Source organism: Babylonia areolata, chromosome 6 (assembly GCF_041734735.1).
Source record: "Babylonia areolata isolate BAREFJ2019XMU chromosome 6, ASM4173473v1, whole genome shotgun sequence".
Classification (NCBI taxonomy): Eukaryota; Metazoa; Mollusca; class Gastropoda; order Neogastropoda; family Buccinidae; genus Babylonia; species Babylonia areolata.
In genome coordinates, this window is record NC_134881.1 from 1,099,023 (window position 1) to 1,116,627 (window position 17,605).

The following is a 17,605-nucleotide window of genomic DNA, read 5'->3' on the forward strand; positions in this document are numbered from 1 at the left end:
TGTGCTGAAGAAGAAGAAGAAGGTTTGTGCTGAAGAAGAAGAAGAAAAAGGTTTGTGCTGAAGAAGAAGAAGAAAAAGGTTTGTGCTGAAGAAGAAGAAGGTTTGTGCTGAAGAAGAAGAAGAAAGTTTGTGCTGAAGAAGAAGAAGGTTTGTGCTGAAGAAGAAGAAGAAGAAGGTTTGTGCTGAAGAAGAAGAAGAAGGTTTGTGCTGAAGAAGAAGCAGAAGAAGCAGTTTTGTGCTGATGAAGAAGAAGATTGATTGATTGACTGAATCTTTAATGGGTAAAGAATTAGCAATTAGGCGCAGTAAAGGCCTTTATACAATTCTGCCCATTTAATGACACAAAACATGGAAATAAAAAAACACAAAACATGGAAATAAAGAAATAAAATGAAATAAAATAAAATAATAAGAACAACGAATAAGGATAGTGACTGGAATAGTCTATTAAAAGTAACAAAGCAATGAAAAGAACAATTGTTACATTATCATGTACGTACGTATGTACGTACGTACACACACACACACACATTATAACCAAGCAAACAAAGACATACATACATATTCATGCCCACACACGCAAACACACACATGCACTTACTGTTCATTTGCTAACACGATCACACATACATTCAATTTTTCATTCATCATGGCATGGCATGATGAAGAAGAAGAAGTTTTGTGCAGATGAAGAAGAAGAAGAAGTTTTGTGCAGATGAAGAAGAAGTTTTGTGCAGATGAAGAAGAAGAAGAAGTTTTGTTCAGATGAAGAAGGAGAAGAAGTTTTGTGCAGATGAAGAAGGAGAAGAAGAAGTTTTGTGCAGATGAAGAAGAAGTTGTGCAGATGAAGAAGAAGAAGAAGAAGTTTTGTGCAGAAGAAGAAGAAGTTTTGTGCAGATGAAGAGGAAGAAGAAGTTGTGCAGATGAAGAAGAAGAAGAAGTTGTGCAGATGAAGAAGAAGAAGTTTTGTGCAGAAGAAGAAGAAGTTGTGCAGATGAAGAAGAAGAAGAAGTTGTGCAGATGAAGAGGAAGAAGAAGTTTTGTGCAGAAGAAGAAGAAGAAGAAGTTGTGCAGATGAAGAGGAAGAAGAAGTTTTGTGCAGAAGAAGAAGAAGAGCTGGGTGCCAATGTGGATCTGACTTGTTGGCAGCACACAGTTTGTGAGCAGGAGTGAAAGCTGTACATCAGCAAAGTGGTTGAACAGATCAACAGGGGGGGGGGGGACACTTTCCAGAGGTGAGAGAAAGGACAAAAAGAAGTAGAAGAAGAAAACAAAGCCAGGTGGAGGTGCTTGGTGAAGAAAAGCTGGGAACCAGATACAGAGAAGAAAAGAAGTAGAAGAAGAAAAAGAAAGAAAAAAAAAGAAGAATATAATGGGCATAATACTAGCCCCACACTATTCACTGACAGTTTTAGGACTTTGAAGATTGAATAAATCAAAGTCAGCATTTTTCTTTTCTTCAGTTTTTCCTTTTCTGTTTTTTTTATTTTTTTATTTTTTTTATTTACCCTTCCAAAGAAGACTCGCACATGCACACGCACACACACACTGTATACAAATACACACAATACACGCACACACATACAGATAGACTCACACATGCACCACACACACACACACGCGCGCGCACGCACACACACACACATGAATATGCACAAATACACAAGAAGAGACGGTTTTTTTCTCTGTGCGTGTGGTTTTGTTTTTTCAATCAGTCCGAACAGGAGGTGCACTTGTTTGGGTTTTTTTCTGCTGGAAGGGAAATGAGGTCAGGGCATTGACTGTGGGTAGGTGTGAGGCGTGCAGCATCATCACATGATCAGGGGGAGGGAATTGATTTGCCTTTTTTCAGTCACTGAAGAAGATGGATATAGCCTCTCTCTCTCTCTGTGTCTATCTATCCATCTATTGCTCTCTCTCTCTCTCTCTATCTATCTATTGCTCTCTCTCTCTATGTATCTATCTATCTGTCTGTTGCTCTCTCAATCAATCAAAATCAATCAAAATCAATCAATCAAAAACATTTTATTAATCCACATGGAAATTAAGTTGTGCAATCACAGGCTCATTGTAAACACTAGCATTAAATCATCATGCGCAGCGTAAGAAAAGATTAAAACTAGTCGAATAAGAATTCCCAATAGCTGACGATAGACTAACCCCCCCTCTGCACACACACATACTCATGTTAAGACAATAGGGTATTGCACAACAATATTTACAAATGAAAACATCCAACAAAAAAAGAGTATATATTACTAAAAATGACATGCACGCACACATGCATGCACACACACACATACACATGCACACACATACACACACATGCACACGCACGCGCGCACACACACACACACACGTTAAGACCAAAATGTATTGTACAACAATACATTAATAAAAACATCAAGGGAATAAATCGTATATATATAAGTAAAATGCGCACACACACACACACACTCACACACACACACACATATGCATGGATGTAGGCACATATGCATGCACGTAACATATGTAACACCAATAAAATTAGTACATTAACATTAAGATACATGAAATCCAAGTAAAATAAGAAAATATTTTAAAATCACTTCCGATCACACACACACAGAAATGCTTGCCCGTGCTCACTCGCTCACATTAAAAGATTTCATTTTTCTGAGACAGTACATGTGACTGTTGCAAGACAGTACATGCGACTCTCTCTCTCTCTCTCTGTCTCTGTCTCTCTCTCTCTCTCTCTGTCTGTCTCCCTCTTATACCCATGTGTGAATGCATGATAAACTTCCCAAACATTTAGACCATGGATAGTGTTGCTGGTTGTTGTTTTGTTTTTGTTTTTGTGTGTGTGTGCCTGTGTGTGTGTTTGTATATACTTCAGAACAGAGAAGAGATTGTGTTTATATTTGTACGTGTGTCTGTGTCTGTGTGAGTATTATATGAAATGAAGCAGGCGTGTTTGTGTTAATGAATAAGGCAGCTGATGTGAAGGTGGATGGCTGTAAAATACATGTTTGTGTTAATGAAGAAGGCAGCTGATGTGAAGGCATGTTTGTGTTAATGAAGAAGGCAGCTGATGTGAAGGTGGATGGCTGTATAATGCATGTTTGTGTTAATGAAGAAGGCAGCTGATGTGAAGGTGGATGGCTGTATAATACATGTTTGTGTTAATGAAGAAGGCAGCTGATGTGAAAGTGGATGGCTGTATAATACATGTTTGTGTTAATGAAGAAGGCAGCTGATGTGAAGGTGGATGGCTGTATAATACATGTTTGTGTTAATGAATGAGGCAGCTGATGTGAAGGTGGATGGCTGTATAATACATGTTTGTGTTAATGAAGAAGGCAGCTGATGTGAAGGTGGATGGCTGTAAAATGATGTTTGTGTTAATGAAGAAGGCAGCTGATGTGAAGGCATGTTTGTGTTAATGAAGAAGGCAGCTGATGTGAAGGTGGATGGCTGTAAAATGATGTTTGTGTTAATGAAGAAGGCAGCTGATGTGAAGGTGGATGGCTGTATAATACATGTTTGTGTTAATGAAGAAGGCAGCTGATGTGAAGGTGGATGGCTGTATAATACATGTTTGTGTTAATGAAGAAGGCAGCTGATGTGAAGGTGGATGGCTGTATAATACATGTTTGTGTTAATGAAGAAGGCAGCTGATGTGAAGGTGGATGGCTGTATAATACATGTCTGATGCCCTGTCAGTGTCATTTGTTTTCATCTTATTGCACACATGTATATCATATTTGTGAGCGTGCATGCACACCTGAGTGATTAATTGTGTCTGTGTGTGTGTATGTGAGTGTGTTCATGCCTGTATGCAAGTGTGTGTTCATGTGTGCTTGTATGTGTTTGTGCTTGAGTGTGTGCATGTGCATATGTGTGTGAGTGTGTGCGCACATGCATGCATGTTTCTGTGTGTCTGCTGCTGTGCCTTTACCCAGAGGCATAAAAAGGGAATTAAGTCTTCAGTAAATTAACAGACTGACAAAGAGCAGAAAACATCCTGAAAACAGATTGATCAAAAGATTTTCTGGTCATTTTTTCAGTGAAACTGGATACAACGGCATTCTCCCAGAGGCGGGGCAGTATGCAACAGGAATGCTGTTTTTGGACCGAGCCACAGCTGCCCAGGCTGAAGATGCTTTCACCAAGATAGCTGACAAATACGATCTCCAGGTGAGCTCCAGTGTCCCAGAAGGGTTCATACAGGCTTTTAAATTGATGTGTGTGTGTGTGTGTGTGTGTGTGTGTGTGTGTGTGTGTGAATATGTTACAAAATGATGTTTTTTGTTGTTGTTTTTTATAGCTTTAAAAATAAAAGTGCTATGAAAATGTTTCATATTTGTAAAGGTTTTTGATTTTGGCTCTCTTTGCTGGAAAAAAAGAAAGAAAAAAAAGACCAGCAATATTTCCTTCAGGGACAAAGCAGGGCAGTTGAATGTTCCACCCAAATTTGAATTTTAAAAAAAATCAGTGATTAAAAAAAACCATGACCCTGATCCTGAAAGAAGTTTTACTGACAGGAACAGTTGTTGTGTGCTATATAGCAGATGATGATTCATGATACAAGGGGTATTGTCCAGCTTTCAAAATACTGTGGCTTTCATATGGGTTCTTGACAAGATAGCTGTTAAGTTTTGGCTGTCGGTTTTTAAAGCGTTTTTTATTTTTATAATTAATATTAATGATTACAAACACATAGGAACCCTGGCTCTGCCAGCATTTTGTGTGTTCCTTATTTGTGAAAATGGGACTGAAGTTGTATGGAGTATAGTGTAATGTTGTATTGTTATACTTTGGCCGAAACATGTTATCAGCATACAAAAACAGAACTTGACTGTAGAAAAGTTGGAGTATCAGTGTATCTCAGGTTGTTGAGATTAGAATTTGACTGGAGAAAAGTTGGAGTATCAGTGTATCTCAGGTTGTTGAGATCAGAATTTGACTGGGGAAAAGTTGGAGTATCAGTGTATCTCAGGTTGTTGAGATTAGAACTTGACTGGTGGAAAGTTGGAGTATCAGTGTATCTCAGGTTGTTGAGATTAGAACTTGACTGGTGGAAAGTTGGAGTATCAGTGTATCTCAGGTTGTTGAGATCAGAATTTGACTGGTGAAAAGTTGGAGTATCAGTGTATCTCAGGTTGTTGAGATTAGAATTTGACTGGTGGAAAGTTGGAGTATCAGTGTATCTCAGGTTGTTGAGATCAGAATTTGACTGGTGGAAAGTTGGAGTATCAGTGTATCTCAGGTTGTTGAGATCAGAATTTGACTGGTGGAAAGTTGGAGTATCAGTGTATCTCAGGTTGTTGAGATTAGAATTTGACTGGGGAAAAGTTGGAGTATCAGTGTATCTCAGGTTGTTGAGATTATTGATGACACCCACAAAAGCAGAGATGACTTCATATAATTATGGCGGGTAAAAATGGATATTATAATTACATCATTGATGACAACCACACAAGCAGAGTATGACTGCCTGTATGGCATAGTAAAAATGGTCATACTTGTGAAACCCCATTTGTAGACACAAGTGAACAAGGGGAGTTGCAGGCCACGAAGGTGGAAAGAAATGAAGAAAATTGATGCTGATGATTGTTGATTGAACACAGGTACTGGCATGGCGGACAGGACCAATAGAAAGAAATGAAGAACATTGATGCTGATGATTGTTGATTGAACACAGGTACTGGCATGGCAGACAGGACCAATAGAAAGAAATGAAGAACATTGATGCTGATGATTGTTGATTGAACACAGGTACTGGCATGGCGAACAGTACCAATAGAAAGAAATGAAGAACATTGATGCTGATGATTGTTGATTGAACACAGGTACTGGCATGGCAGACAGGACCAATAGAAAGAAATGAAGAACATTGATGCTGATGATTGTTGATTCAACACAGGTACTGGCATGGCGGACAGGACCAATAGAAAGAAATGAAGAACATTGATGCTGATGATTGTTGATTGAACACAGGTACTGGCATGGCAGACAGGACCAATAGAAAGAAATGAAGAACATTGATGCTGATGATTGTTGATTGAACACAGGTACTGGCATGGCGAACAGGACCAATAGAAAGAAATGAAGAACATTGATGCTGATGATTGTTGATTGAACACAGGTACTGGCATGGCGAACAGTACCAATAGAAAGAAATGAAGAACATTGATGCTGATGATTGTTGATTGAACACAGGTACTGGCATGGCGAACAGTACCAATAGAAAGAAATGAAGAAAATTGATGCTGATGATTGTTGATTGAACACAGGTACTGGCATGGCGGACAGTACCAATAGAAAGAAATGAAGAACATTGATGCTGATGATTGTTGATTGAACACAGGTACTGGCATGGCGAACAGTACCAATAGAAAGAAATGAAGAAAATTGATGCTGATGATTGTTGATTGAACACAGGTACTGGCATGGCGAACAGTACCAATAGAAAGAAATGAAGAAAATTGATGCTGATGATTGTTGATTGAACACAGGTACTGGCATGGCGGACAGTACCAATAGAAAGAAATGAAGAACATTGATGCTGATGATTGTTGATTGAACACAGGTACTGGCATGGCGGACAGTACCAATAGAAAGAAATGAAGAACATTGATGCTGATGATTGTTGATTGAACACAGGTACTGGCATGGCGGACAGGACCAATAGAAAGAAATGAAGAACATTGATGCTGATGATTGTTGATTGAACACAGGTACTGGCATGGCGGACAGTACCAATAGAAAGAAATGAAGAACATTGATGCTGATGATTGTTGATTGAACACAGGTACTGGCATGGCGGACAGTACCAATAGAAAGAAATGAAGAACATTGATGCTGATGATTGTTGATTGAACACAGGTACTGGCATGGCGGACAGTACCAGTGGACAACTCCAGCATTGGTCAGGTGGCGAAAAGTACAGAACCGTTGATCAGACAGGTGGGTGGCACACCGTCCTGTCCTCTTTTCTTGGGCTCTCTTTTGTGGCGTCTTACGTCATCTTCTGTAATCAGAAATAACACCATGCAGTAGCTTTTCCTGCCATTTCTTGGATGCTTTGTTTTGGAGGGGAAAAAGTCTCTATTATATCATTTTGATAACATGTCATCAGTTGTACACTGCAGGCTTTTGTGTGTGTGTGTGTGTCTCTCTCTCTTTCTCTCTCTCTCTCTGTCTGTCTGTCTGTCTCTCTCTCTATGTATATAATCATGTATTCTTTCCATATTCAGGAATTGTTTCATTCAATATTTATGCTTATTGGCTTTTGATGCATTTTAGACATTTTTGCTCATCTTTTCTTATGTCATTTGATCAAAAAATCTGAATGTGAACGTTTTGAGCAAACTGTTCTTTAAAGTTTGTGTGTAGAATAGGCATTGATTTAACTGTTTAAATTTTTTCTTAGGGCACTTTGCATAAGCTGTATAAGTATATTACCCAACAGCTAATATCAAGTGATTTTTATATGATATGCTATAACCAAATAGTCAAGGTTCTCAAGTTACCCGTTGTTAGGTGGGGTTGTTTTTTTTTCCTTTTTTTTTAATGTTTAAAAAAAAATTATATTACAATTGACTTATATTTTTTTTATTGCTATTTCTGTGTATCTTTGAGCTGTCAGACAATGAAATACTCAGCTTTTTTTTTTTTTTTTTTTTTAATAACCTTGCTATATAATAACTATTGCCCTCTATCACTTAATGCTTCCTATAGACTGGAATATACAATAATCCCCAAACCATGATCTTTTCTCATTCTTGAATTTTATGATAACCCAGTACCACATGCTTCTCTTGATCTAGAAATATACATTAATCTCCAAACCATACACTTACTTTAATCCTGTAAAAAGCAACAACAACCACCAAATCTTATGCTTTCCTGGATCTTGAAATATGCAATTACCTCCAAACCACACTTTTACACATCTTGAAATATACAATAACCTAAGCCATACATTTTTGTAGATATTGAAATATACAATAACCCCAAACCCTATATTTACCCTATCTTGCAATATATAATGACCTCCAAAAAATATGCAATCCTAGATGTTGAAATATGCTATAACCTCCAAACCATGCACAAACTGTTCACTTTCCTACTCTTAGAATATACGATAACCTCCCTCCCTCCCCTCTAAGCCATACTCTTTCCAAATCTTAAAATATACGACAACTCAGAATCATCTACCCTCCTTGATCTTGAAACAGAGTAACTTCTAAACCATACACTTTCATAGATCTTGAGTTTACAATAACCTCAACCATACACTTTCCTGTGTATGTTCATTTAAGCTTGAAGAGAAGTTTTACAATACAACTGTGAAACCAAGAACTGTTGTAAATTGCCTGCACGAGGATTTCTGAGAGTTATTGCAGTGAGTCATGGAAATGTATACCTTGGTATTGTATGGTATTCCACTATTATTATACATGCATAAAACATTTCCATAGTTCACACTCATATAACAGCGTCAGATATTACAATGACTCATGGAAATGTGTATCTTAGTATTATGTGGTATGCTGTTATTATTCTGCATACAAACATCTGCTCAGTTGTTCATTGCTTGTTAGCATCATAAAAAGAAACCCTGATGGTCTTTGATTTTTTCCAGAAAATATTTGATGGTGTTACTGGTACTCATTTGCTCTTTCTTATGAGACTTTTTGAAATATTTTATTTATACAGTATCAAAGCATGGAATTGGTTGAGTAGTTACATTTGCTTTCTCTTGAAAACAGACTGTCAACATTCTAATGATTATACAAAGAAAATGTTACCAAAAAATGTTCATTTCTTTATCCTTACAAACAGTGCATTAATCACTGAGTTGAAGTTAGCAATTTAGAATCCAGTCAAACAGTGCAAAAAATGAAATCTGTAGAAAAGTGTGTTAGGTAGGCATGATGGTTGAATGGTTGAGTGGTAAAGAAGAATTCAAAGACGACCCAGAAGATACAGACAAACAACACCAGAAGCTCTTTCCTACATTCTTTTGTCTCCTGCATTCTGTCACCAAAGTGTCTCTCAGGGCACGTTGTCTTCATCAGCCCCTTCACTGCTCAACTCTGCTGAAATGGAATCAGTGTGGCTTCAATTTGAAGAGCACCACCTACTTCTTGTGCACTGTTTTGAGCGGAGGATTTTTGGGTGAAGAAAAGTAATGCACTCCTAGTGGAAGAAGTCCAGATAAAGAATGGTGACTAACATCCTGGCCCATAAGCCCTGTCTGATCTCAGCAAAGCAAGAGTCCTTTCTGGCCCATAAGCCCTGTCTGATCTCAGCAAAGCAAGAGTCCTTCCTGACCCATAAGCCCTTTCTGATCTCAGCAAAGCAAGAGTCCTTCCTGGCCCATAAGCCCTGTCTGATCTCAGCAAAGCAAGAGTCCTTCCTGACCCATAAGCCCTTTCTGATCTCAGCAAAGCAAGAGCCCTTCCTGGCCCATAAGCCCTGTCTGATCTCAGCAAAGCAAGAGCCCTTCACGGATGGGCATACTAAATGTCAAGGAGGTCGAGTCACACAGGAGATAAGAGAGACTGGAACAGTCATACACAGGTGGATTTTGCAGTTCAAGAAAGAACTGAGGCTGTAATGTATTGTCTGATGAAGGGATAAAGTTGCTTTTTTATATGTGAAGAAGGAAAAAGTTGTTTTTGTCTTTGTAATGTCTGAAGAAAGAAAAAGTCCATTTTTATTGTATCTGAAGAAGGAAAATGGGCGTGTGTGTGTTTGTGGGTTTTTTTGTTTTTTGGGTTTGTTTGTTTTTTGTTTGTGTGTGTGTGAGTGTGTTTGTTGGTTTTGTTGTTTTTTGTTGAAGAAGGAACTTAAGAAAAAATCATTAATGTTTTATCGCATGCATTTGATCAAAAGCAGCAGCAACATATTCAGCAAACTGTTGATTTTTTTTAAACTTTGGAGAGAGTTTTTATTCCCAGCATGTTTGTGCTTTCGTAAGAATTTTTTGTCTAATCTGTTTGTCAATGAAAGTTCATTAAAAAAAAAAAAAAAAAAAAGGGGGGGGTGGGGTTGGGGGAGGGGGGGAGGTCATTTACTTCTGTGCATAGAAAAGGCTGGACAAGCTTTCCTGTTTACAAGAAAGAGGAAGAATGATTTAAAAAAAAAAAAAAAAAAAAAAGGTTTCAAAACAATTATCAAAAAAAGCATGTCAGCACTTTGCTTGGGTGGTTGCTGTGTTTTTGTTGCTTTTGTCATTCATGCATTAATGTTTTTTTGGTTTTTTTAATGTGTGTATGTATTTGGTGAAAGATGTAGGCACTATGTCCTTTTGTGTGTGGGTGACATTGGCCTGTGTTTGCAGTGTGGGTCCGGGCGTCTTGCCTCCCTCCTTTCGCAGTTCTCTGACACAAATCATTGCCCAGTTGTGCGCTGTGCCACTCGGCTGCAGAGTGTGCGATGATGATGATTTTCCAGAAGAGAATCATGGGGGGACCTCCCTGGTCTCTGTTCCGGTGTGTTGGTCCTATCGTCACCGTTTGAATTATCTTCTCTGCTCCTTGTTTTATTCCACCCCCCCCCTCCATGCCCCCTCCTGTGATTACTACTGAGCCCCATGATGACACCAGCTTTCTTTATTGGTGTGCATTTATTAGATATATTTGTGGTTTTTAAAAGTTGATAATTTATCAGGTATTGGAGATGGCACATGTCTTAAATCCTATAAAAATGCACAGATCTTAAAGCTTATGAAATGTGGCTGAAAAAAGTGTGTTTTTCATAGAAGATGGATGAGTATATTGACAAAGGAAAGACCAGAGAAATAAGGAATTAATTTTTTGCCTAATAAGATGTTTTTCCAGGACTCTGCTTGTCTGATACTTGGTAGTCTACTGCTTAGAATTTGGATTTGTTGCACCATGGAGCAGTTAGAATTTGGATTTGTTACACCATGGAGCAGTTAGAATTTGGATTTGTTACACCATGGAGCAGTTACACCATGGAGCAGTTACACCATGGAGCAGTTAGAATTTGGATTTGTTACACCATGGAGCAGTTACACCATGGAGCAGTTACACCATGGAGCAGTTAGAATTTGGATTTGTTGCACCATGGAGCAGTTAGAATTTGGATTTGTTACACCATGGAGCAGTTAGAATTTGGATTTGTTGCACCATGGAGCAGTTAGAATTTGGATTTGTTACACCATGGAGCAGTTAGAATTTGGATTTGTTGCACCATGGAGCAGTTAGAATTTGGATTTGTTGCACCATGGAGCAGTTAGAATTTGGATTTGTTGCACCATGGAGCAGTTACACCATGGAGCAGTTAGAATTTGGATTTGTTACACCATGGAGCAGTTAGAATTTGGATTTGTTGCACCATGGAGCAGTTACACCATGGAGCAGTTAGAATTTGGATTTGTTACACCATGGAGCAGTTAGAATTTGGATTTGTTGCACCATGGAGCAGTTACACCATGGAGCAGTTAGAATTTGGATTTGTTGCACCATGGAGCAGTTAGAATTTGGATTTGTTACACCATGGAGCAGTTAGAATTTGGATTTGTTACACCATGGAGCAGTTAGAATTTGGATTTGTTGCACCATGGAGCAGTTACACCATGGAGCAGTTAGAATTTGGATTTGTTACACCATGGAGCAGTTACACCATGGAGCAGTTAGAATTTGGATTTGTTACACCATGGAGCAGTTACACCATGGAGCAGTTAGAATTTGGATTTGTTACACCATGGAACAGTTACACCATGGAGCAGTTAGAATTTGGATTTGTTACACCATGGAACAGTTACACCATGGAACAGTTAGAATTTGGATTTGTTACACCATGGAGCAGTTACACCATGGAGCAGTTAGAATTTGGATTTGTTGCACCATGGAGCAGTTACACCATGGAGCAGTTAGAATTTGGATTTGTTACACCATGGAGCAGTTACACCATGGAGCAGTTAGAATTTGGATTTGTTACACCATGGAGCAGTTAGAATTTGGATTTGTTACACCATGGAGCAGTTACACCATGGAGCAGTTAGAATTTGGATTTGTTACACCATGGAACAGTTACACCATGGAGCAGTTACACCATGGAGCAGTTAGAATTTGGATTTGTTGCACCATGGAGCAGTTAGAATTTGGATTTGTTACACCATGGAGCAGTTACACCATGGAGCAGTTAGAATTTGGATTTGTTACACCATGGAGCAGTTAGAATTTGGATTTGTTACACCATGGAGCAGTTACACCATGGAACAGTTAGAATTTGGATTTGTTACACCATGGAGCAGTTACACCATGGAGCAGTTAGAATTTGGATTTGTTGCACCATGGAGCAGTTAGAATTTGGATTTGTTACACCATGGAGCAGTTACACCATGGAGCAGTTAGAATTTGGATTTGTTACACCATGGAACAGTTAGAATTTGGATTTGTTGCACCATGGAGCAGTTAGAATTTGGATTTGTTACACCATGGAGCAGTTAGAATTTGGATTTGTTACACCATGGAGCAGTTACACCATGGAGCAGTTAGAATTTGGATTTGTTACACCATGGAGCAGTTACACCATGGAGCAGTTAGAATTTGGATTTGTTGCACCATGGAGCAGTTAGAATTTGGATTTGTTACACCATGGAGCAGTTACACCATGGAGCAGTTAGAATTTGGATTTGTTACACCATGGAACAGTTAGAATTTGGATTTGTTGCACCATGGAGCAGTTAGAATTTGGATTTGTTACACCATGGAGCAGTTAGAATTTGGATTTGTTACACCATGGAGTTACACCATGGAGCAGTTACACCATGGAGCAGTTACACCATGGAGCAGTTACACCATGGAGCAGTTAGAATTTGGATTTGTTACACCATGGAGCAGTTACACCATGGAGCAGTTAGAATTTGGATTTGTTACACCATGGAGCAGTTAGAATTTGGATTTGTTACACCATGGAGCAGTTACACCATGGAGCAGTTACACCATGGAGCAGTTAGAATTTGGATTTGTTGCACCATGGAGCAGTTAGAATTTGGATTTGTTACACCATGGAGCAGTTACACCATGGAGCAGTTACACCATGGAGCAGTTAGAATTTGGATTTGTTGCACCATGGAGCAGTTAGAATTTGGATTTGTTACACCATGGAGCAGTTAGAATTTGGATTTGTTGCACCATGGAGCAGTTAGAATTTGGATTTGTTGCACCATGGAGCAGTTAGAATTTGGATTTGTTGCACCATGGAGCAGTTAGAATTTGGATTTGTTGCACCATGGAGCAGTCTTATTGTAATGTGATTAGCTGATGACAGTTTGAAAACCAATTTTTTGGCAAAAGGAACCAAAAGAATTAGAATGCCAAGTAAGTTCAGAACACCCTTAGAATGTTCAGCTTCAGGTGATCATTGGGGATGCTTGATAGTCCATGTAAAACTGAGAAGTTTTCATTTACATTTAGAAACAGGACTTGATTATACTGTTTCTTTGATAAGTTTGAAGTATAACTTGTTTAAATCTGACATGGAGAAACTATGGGAAGATGTGGGTGTGGAGGGGGCTTGGATTGAATGACTTACAAAAAAAAAGGCAAGTGAAATGAATTCTTGTAATGATTGCTGTGATGCATAATTTATAACTGTTCATGGTAGTGAGCACTCAGTTGTCCCCCTCTGTTCCCAGTATGCTCTTTGAATTATTGATGAAGGTGTTGCATGATGTAGGTATTGTTGATGTTTGTTTCACCCTATTTTTATAGATGATTGATGTTAATTTTTGTTGTTGTCTTTCTTGCCACAGGTGTTTGTGACTAAGCCGGGAGGGGTGTCCGACATCAAGCAGTTTCAGAGACAGGTGAGATGAGTTGTTTATAGGAAACCATTGATATACAGGTGAACAGAGGGACTGGGAGGGGTGTCCGACATCAAGCAGTTTCAGAGACAGGTGAGATGAGTTGTTTATAGGAAACCATTGATATACAGGTGAACAGAGGGACTGGGAGGGGTGTCCGACATCAAGCAGTTTCAGAGACAGGTGAGATGAGTTGTTTATAGGAAACCATTGATATACAGGTGAACAGAGGGACTGGGAGGGGTGTCCGACATCAAGCAGTTTCAGAGACAGGTGAGATGAGTTGTTTATAGGAAACCATTGATATACAGGTGAACAGAGGGACTGGGAGGGGTGTCCGACATCAAGCAGTTTCAGAGACAGGTGAGATGAGTTGTTTATAGGAAACCATTGATATACAGGTGAACAGAGGGACTGGGAGGGGTGTCCGACATCAAGCAGTTTCAGAGACAGGTGAGATCAGTTGTTTATAGGAAACCATTGATATACAGGTGAACACAGGGACACAAAAGGAAAAGATTGCAGAGGAAGATGACTATCTGTTTTTCAGATGAGTTTCTGTTGATATTGTCTGTGAAAGGTATGGTTTCTGGATATGTGGGGGTGGGGGGAGCAGGGGAATGAAAGATGTGTAGTGCGGATTGAGTTGGGATTCAGAGAGAGGAAGTGCCCATGAAAACAGAGCCTATGTGCTGTAGTTTGCATGAAGGTAACATTATCTGAGGAAAATGACAGATGCTGTGTAAATTATATTTATATGTTTGAATATATATATATATATATATATATGTATATGATTGTGTGTGTGTGTCTCTCTCTCTTTCTCTCTCTCTGTATGTATTTTATGCACATGTGTTCATAGATATGGTGTTTGTGTCCTATATTGTGATGTTTGTTTGTAAACATGTGTATTGTTCAGGCTTTTGCATTTGTGTGTGTGTGTCTGTGTTTGATTACCACCACAAGCACAAGCTCCCACACATGCACACACAAGTGCACACACGCGCATGCGCACACACACACGCTCACACAAATACACACACACACACAAACGTATCACCCCCACCCCACCCGTCCCTGTCCTGCACACACTTAATACCCTTGAATTCTGGTTTACTGTAAACAATTTGAATACCAACAAAGCTTTGCACAACAGGTATAGAGGCAACCAGAACAATACAATCTTTTTCTAAAATCACAGATGTGGATAGACATTAAGCAAAAGAACGAACGAACACACACACACACACACGCACGCACGCATGCACACACAAACGTATCACCCCCACACCACCCGTCCCTGTCCTGCACACACTTAACACCCTTGAATTCTGTTTTTCTGTAAACAATTTGAATACCAACAAAGCTTTGAACAACAGGTATAGAGGCAACCAGAACAATACAATCTTTTACTGCTAACACCACAAGTGACATCAGAGTGTTAGGCCTTCAGTGCTGTTGGCTGTGTGATCATGATTTCCCAATTTCACGTCAAACCGGTTGCTTCTGGCTGTTTCCACAATTAAAATAGCTTTACTCTTGTTGATTGGGAAAGTTGAAACAACAACAACAAAAAACAACACCCTGTTATCTGCACACTGGGCAAAAAGAAACAAACCATGCTATGACCCCTGGAGAACGGAAGGTGGGTGTAATTAGATCAGAGTGGTTGGAACATGAAGTGCAGCTACTTTTGTGTACTCACAATGTAAATTCGCTAATTTTTCTGAGTAAATGTAAGGCAATCCTGAGATGAAAAGTGCATGTGAAGAATGGTGACAGACGTCCTGACCTGTAAGCTGTGTCTGATCTCAGTGAGGTGACAGCCCTTCACTGACATTCTGACCTGTAAGCTGTGTCTGATCTCAGTGAGGTGACAGCCCTTCACTGACATCCTGACCTGTAAGCTGTGTCTGATCTCAGTGAGGTGACAGCCCTTCACTGACATTCTGACCTGTAAGCTGTGTCTGATCTCAGTGAGGTGACAGCCCTTCACTGACATTCTGACCTGTAAGCTGTGTCTGATCTCAGTGAGGTGACAGCCCTTCACTGACATCCTGACCTGTAAGCTGTGTCTTACCTCAGTGAGGTGACAGCCCTTCATTGACATCCTGACCTGTAAGCTGTGTCTTACCTCAGTGAGGTGACAGCCCTTCACTGACATCCTGACCTGTAAGCTGTGTCTTATCTCAGTGAGGTGACAGCCCTTCACTGACATCCTGACCTGTAAGCTCTGTCTTAGTGAGGTTACAGCCCTTCATTGACATCCTGACCTGTAAGCTGTGTCTTAGTGAGGTTACAGCCCTTCACTGACATCCTGACCTGTAAGCTGTGTCTTATCACAGTGAGGTGACAGCCCTTCACTGACATCCTGACCTGTAAGCACTGTCTTATCTCAGTGAGGTTACAGCCCTTCATTGACATCCTGACCTGTAAGCTGTGTCTTATCACAGTGAGGTGGCAGCCCTTCACTGACATCCTGACCTGTAAGCTGTGTCTTAGTGAGGTTACAGCCCTTCATTGACATCCTGACCTGTAAGCTGTGTCTTATCTCAGTGAGGTGACAGCCCTTCACTGACATCCTGACCTGTAAGCTCTGTCTTAGTGAGGTTACAGCCCTTCATTGACATCCTGACCTGTAAGCTGTGTCTTAGTGAGGTTACAGCCCTTCACTGACATCCTGACCTGTAAGCTGTGTCTTATCTCAGTGAGGTGACAGCCCTTCACTGACATCCTGACCTGTAAGCTGTGTCTTAGTGAGGTTACAGCCCTTCACTGACATCCTGACCTGTAAGCTGTGTCTTATCACAGTGAGGTGGCAGCCCTTCACTGACATCCTGACCTGTAAGCTGTGTCTTACCTCAGTGAGGTGGCAGCCCTTCACTGACATCCTGACCTGTAAGATGTGTCTGATCTCAGTGAGGTGGCAGCCCTTCACAGACAAGGGTACTCACCAGCAACAGCCAGGGGGTTGATAGACAAGATCTATTGGGGTTGGGGGAGGGGGGGGGGTGCATATAGATGAGAGTGGGTGAGCGAGTTATCCCGCACTCCCATTTCTTCATCTCCAGACAGTGGAGAAAGTCCCACATGCTGCACTACAAGCAAAGAGAGAGAGAATAAAACAAAGAGAAAACATGTTACTCCTTGAACTTGCATGCAACGGAGGCCTAAAAGAGAGAGAGAGAGAGAGAGAATAAAATAAAAAGAAAACAAGTTACACCGTGAACTTGCATGCAACAGAGGCCTTAAAAAAAGAGAGTGAAGAAGTGAAGGCAGAGTGTTGTTGTGAAGCTACCTCCAGCAGTGGGCCTCATAAAACGGCATAGAAATCCATTCCCCGGCAGTTGACTGCCCTGTACATGTGGCTCAGAATAAATTCAATAATGAACAGACAGGCATTGTGATCAGGGTTGCTGCAGTCATGGAAGTCTGTCCTGGAAGAATGAGAGAACCATTTCCAGGGCTGGAAAAGTCTTGGAAATATTAAATATGTTTTCCCTTCACGATCTGGAAAAGTCTTGGATTTTCTTCCTTTTTTTTTTTTTTGTGTGGATAAAACCCTTAACCAGCACCATTCAACAAAGAACTGAATGCATTAATAAAAATTGAAATAAAGAAGAAAAGAAAAAAGAGAAAGAAGAAGTGGTAACCATTGAGCATAATACTGGGATATCAGCTCCTCTCTTTGATCAGCCATGGCCATACAGAAGAGACACAATAGCTGAGTGGAAAAGTTATTCAGGGCTTTCAATCTGGGTCCTGGGGTCC

General features: G+C 40.0%; 1 protein-coding gene across 1 annotated transcript in view; it reads left to right on the forward strand.

The window, feature by feature from the left end:
- Positions 1-17,605, forward strand: part of LOC143282637 (uncharacterized) — a 196,627-nt gene that overhangs the window by 56,559 nt on the left and 122,463 nt on the right. The window contains exons 3-5 of the mRNA XM_076588286.1: positions 4,053-4,182; positions 6,874-6,954; positions 13,784-13,837. Coding sequence (XP_076444401.1) covers positions 4,053-4,182; positions 6,874-6,954; positions 13,784-13,837 — 265 coding nt within the window. The remainder of the gene's footprint in view (positions 1-4,052; positions 4,183-6,873; positions 6,955-13,783; positions 13,838-17,605) is intronic.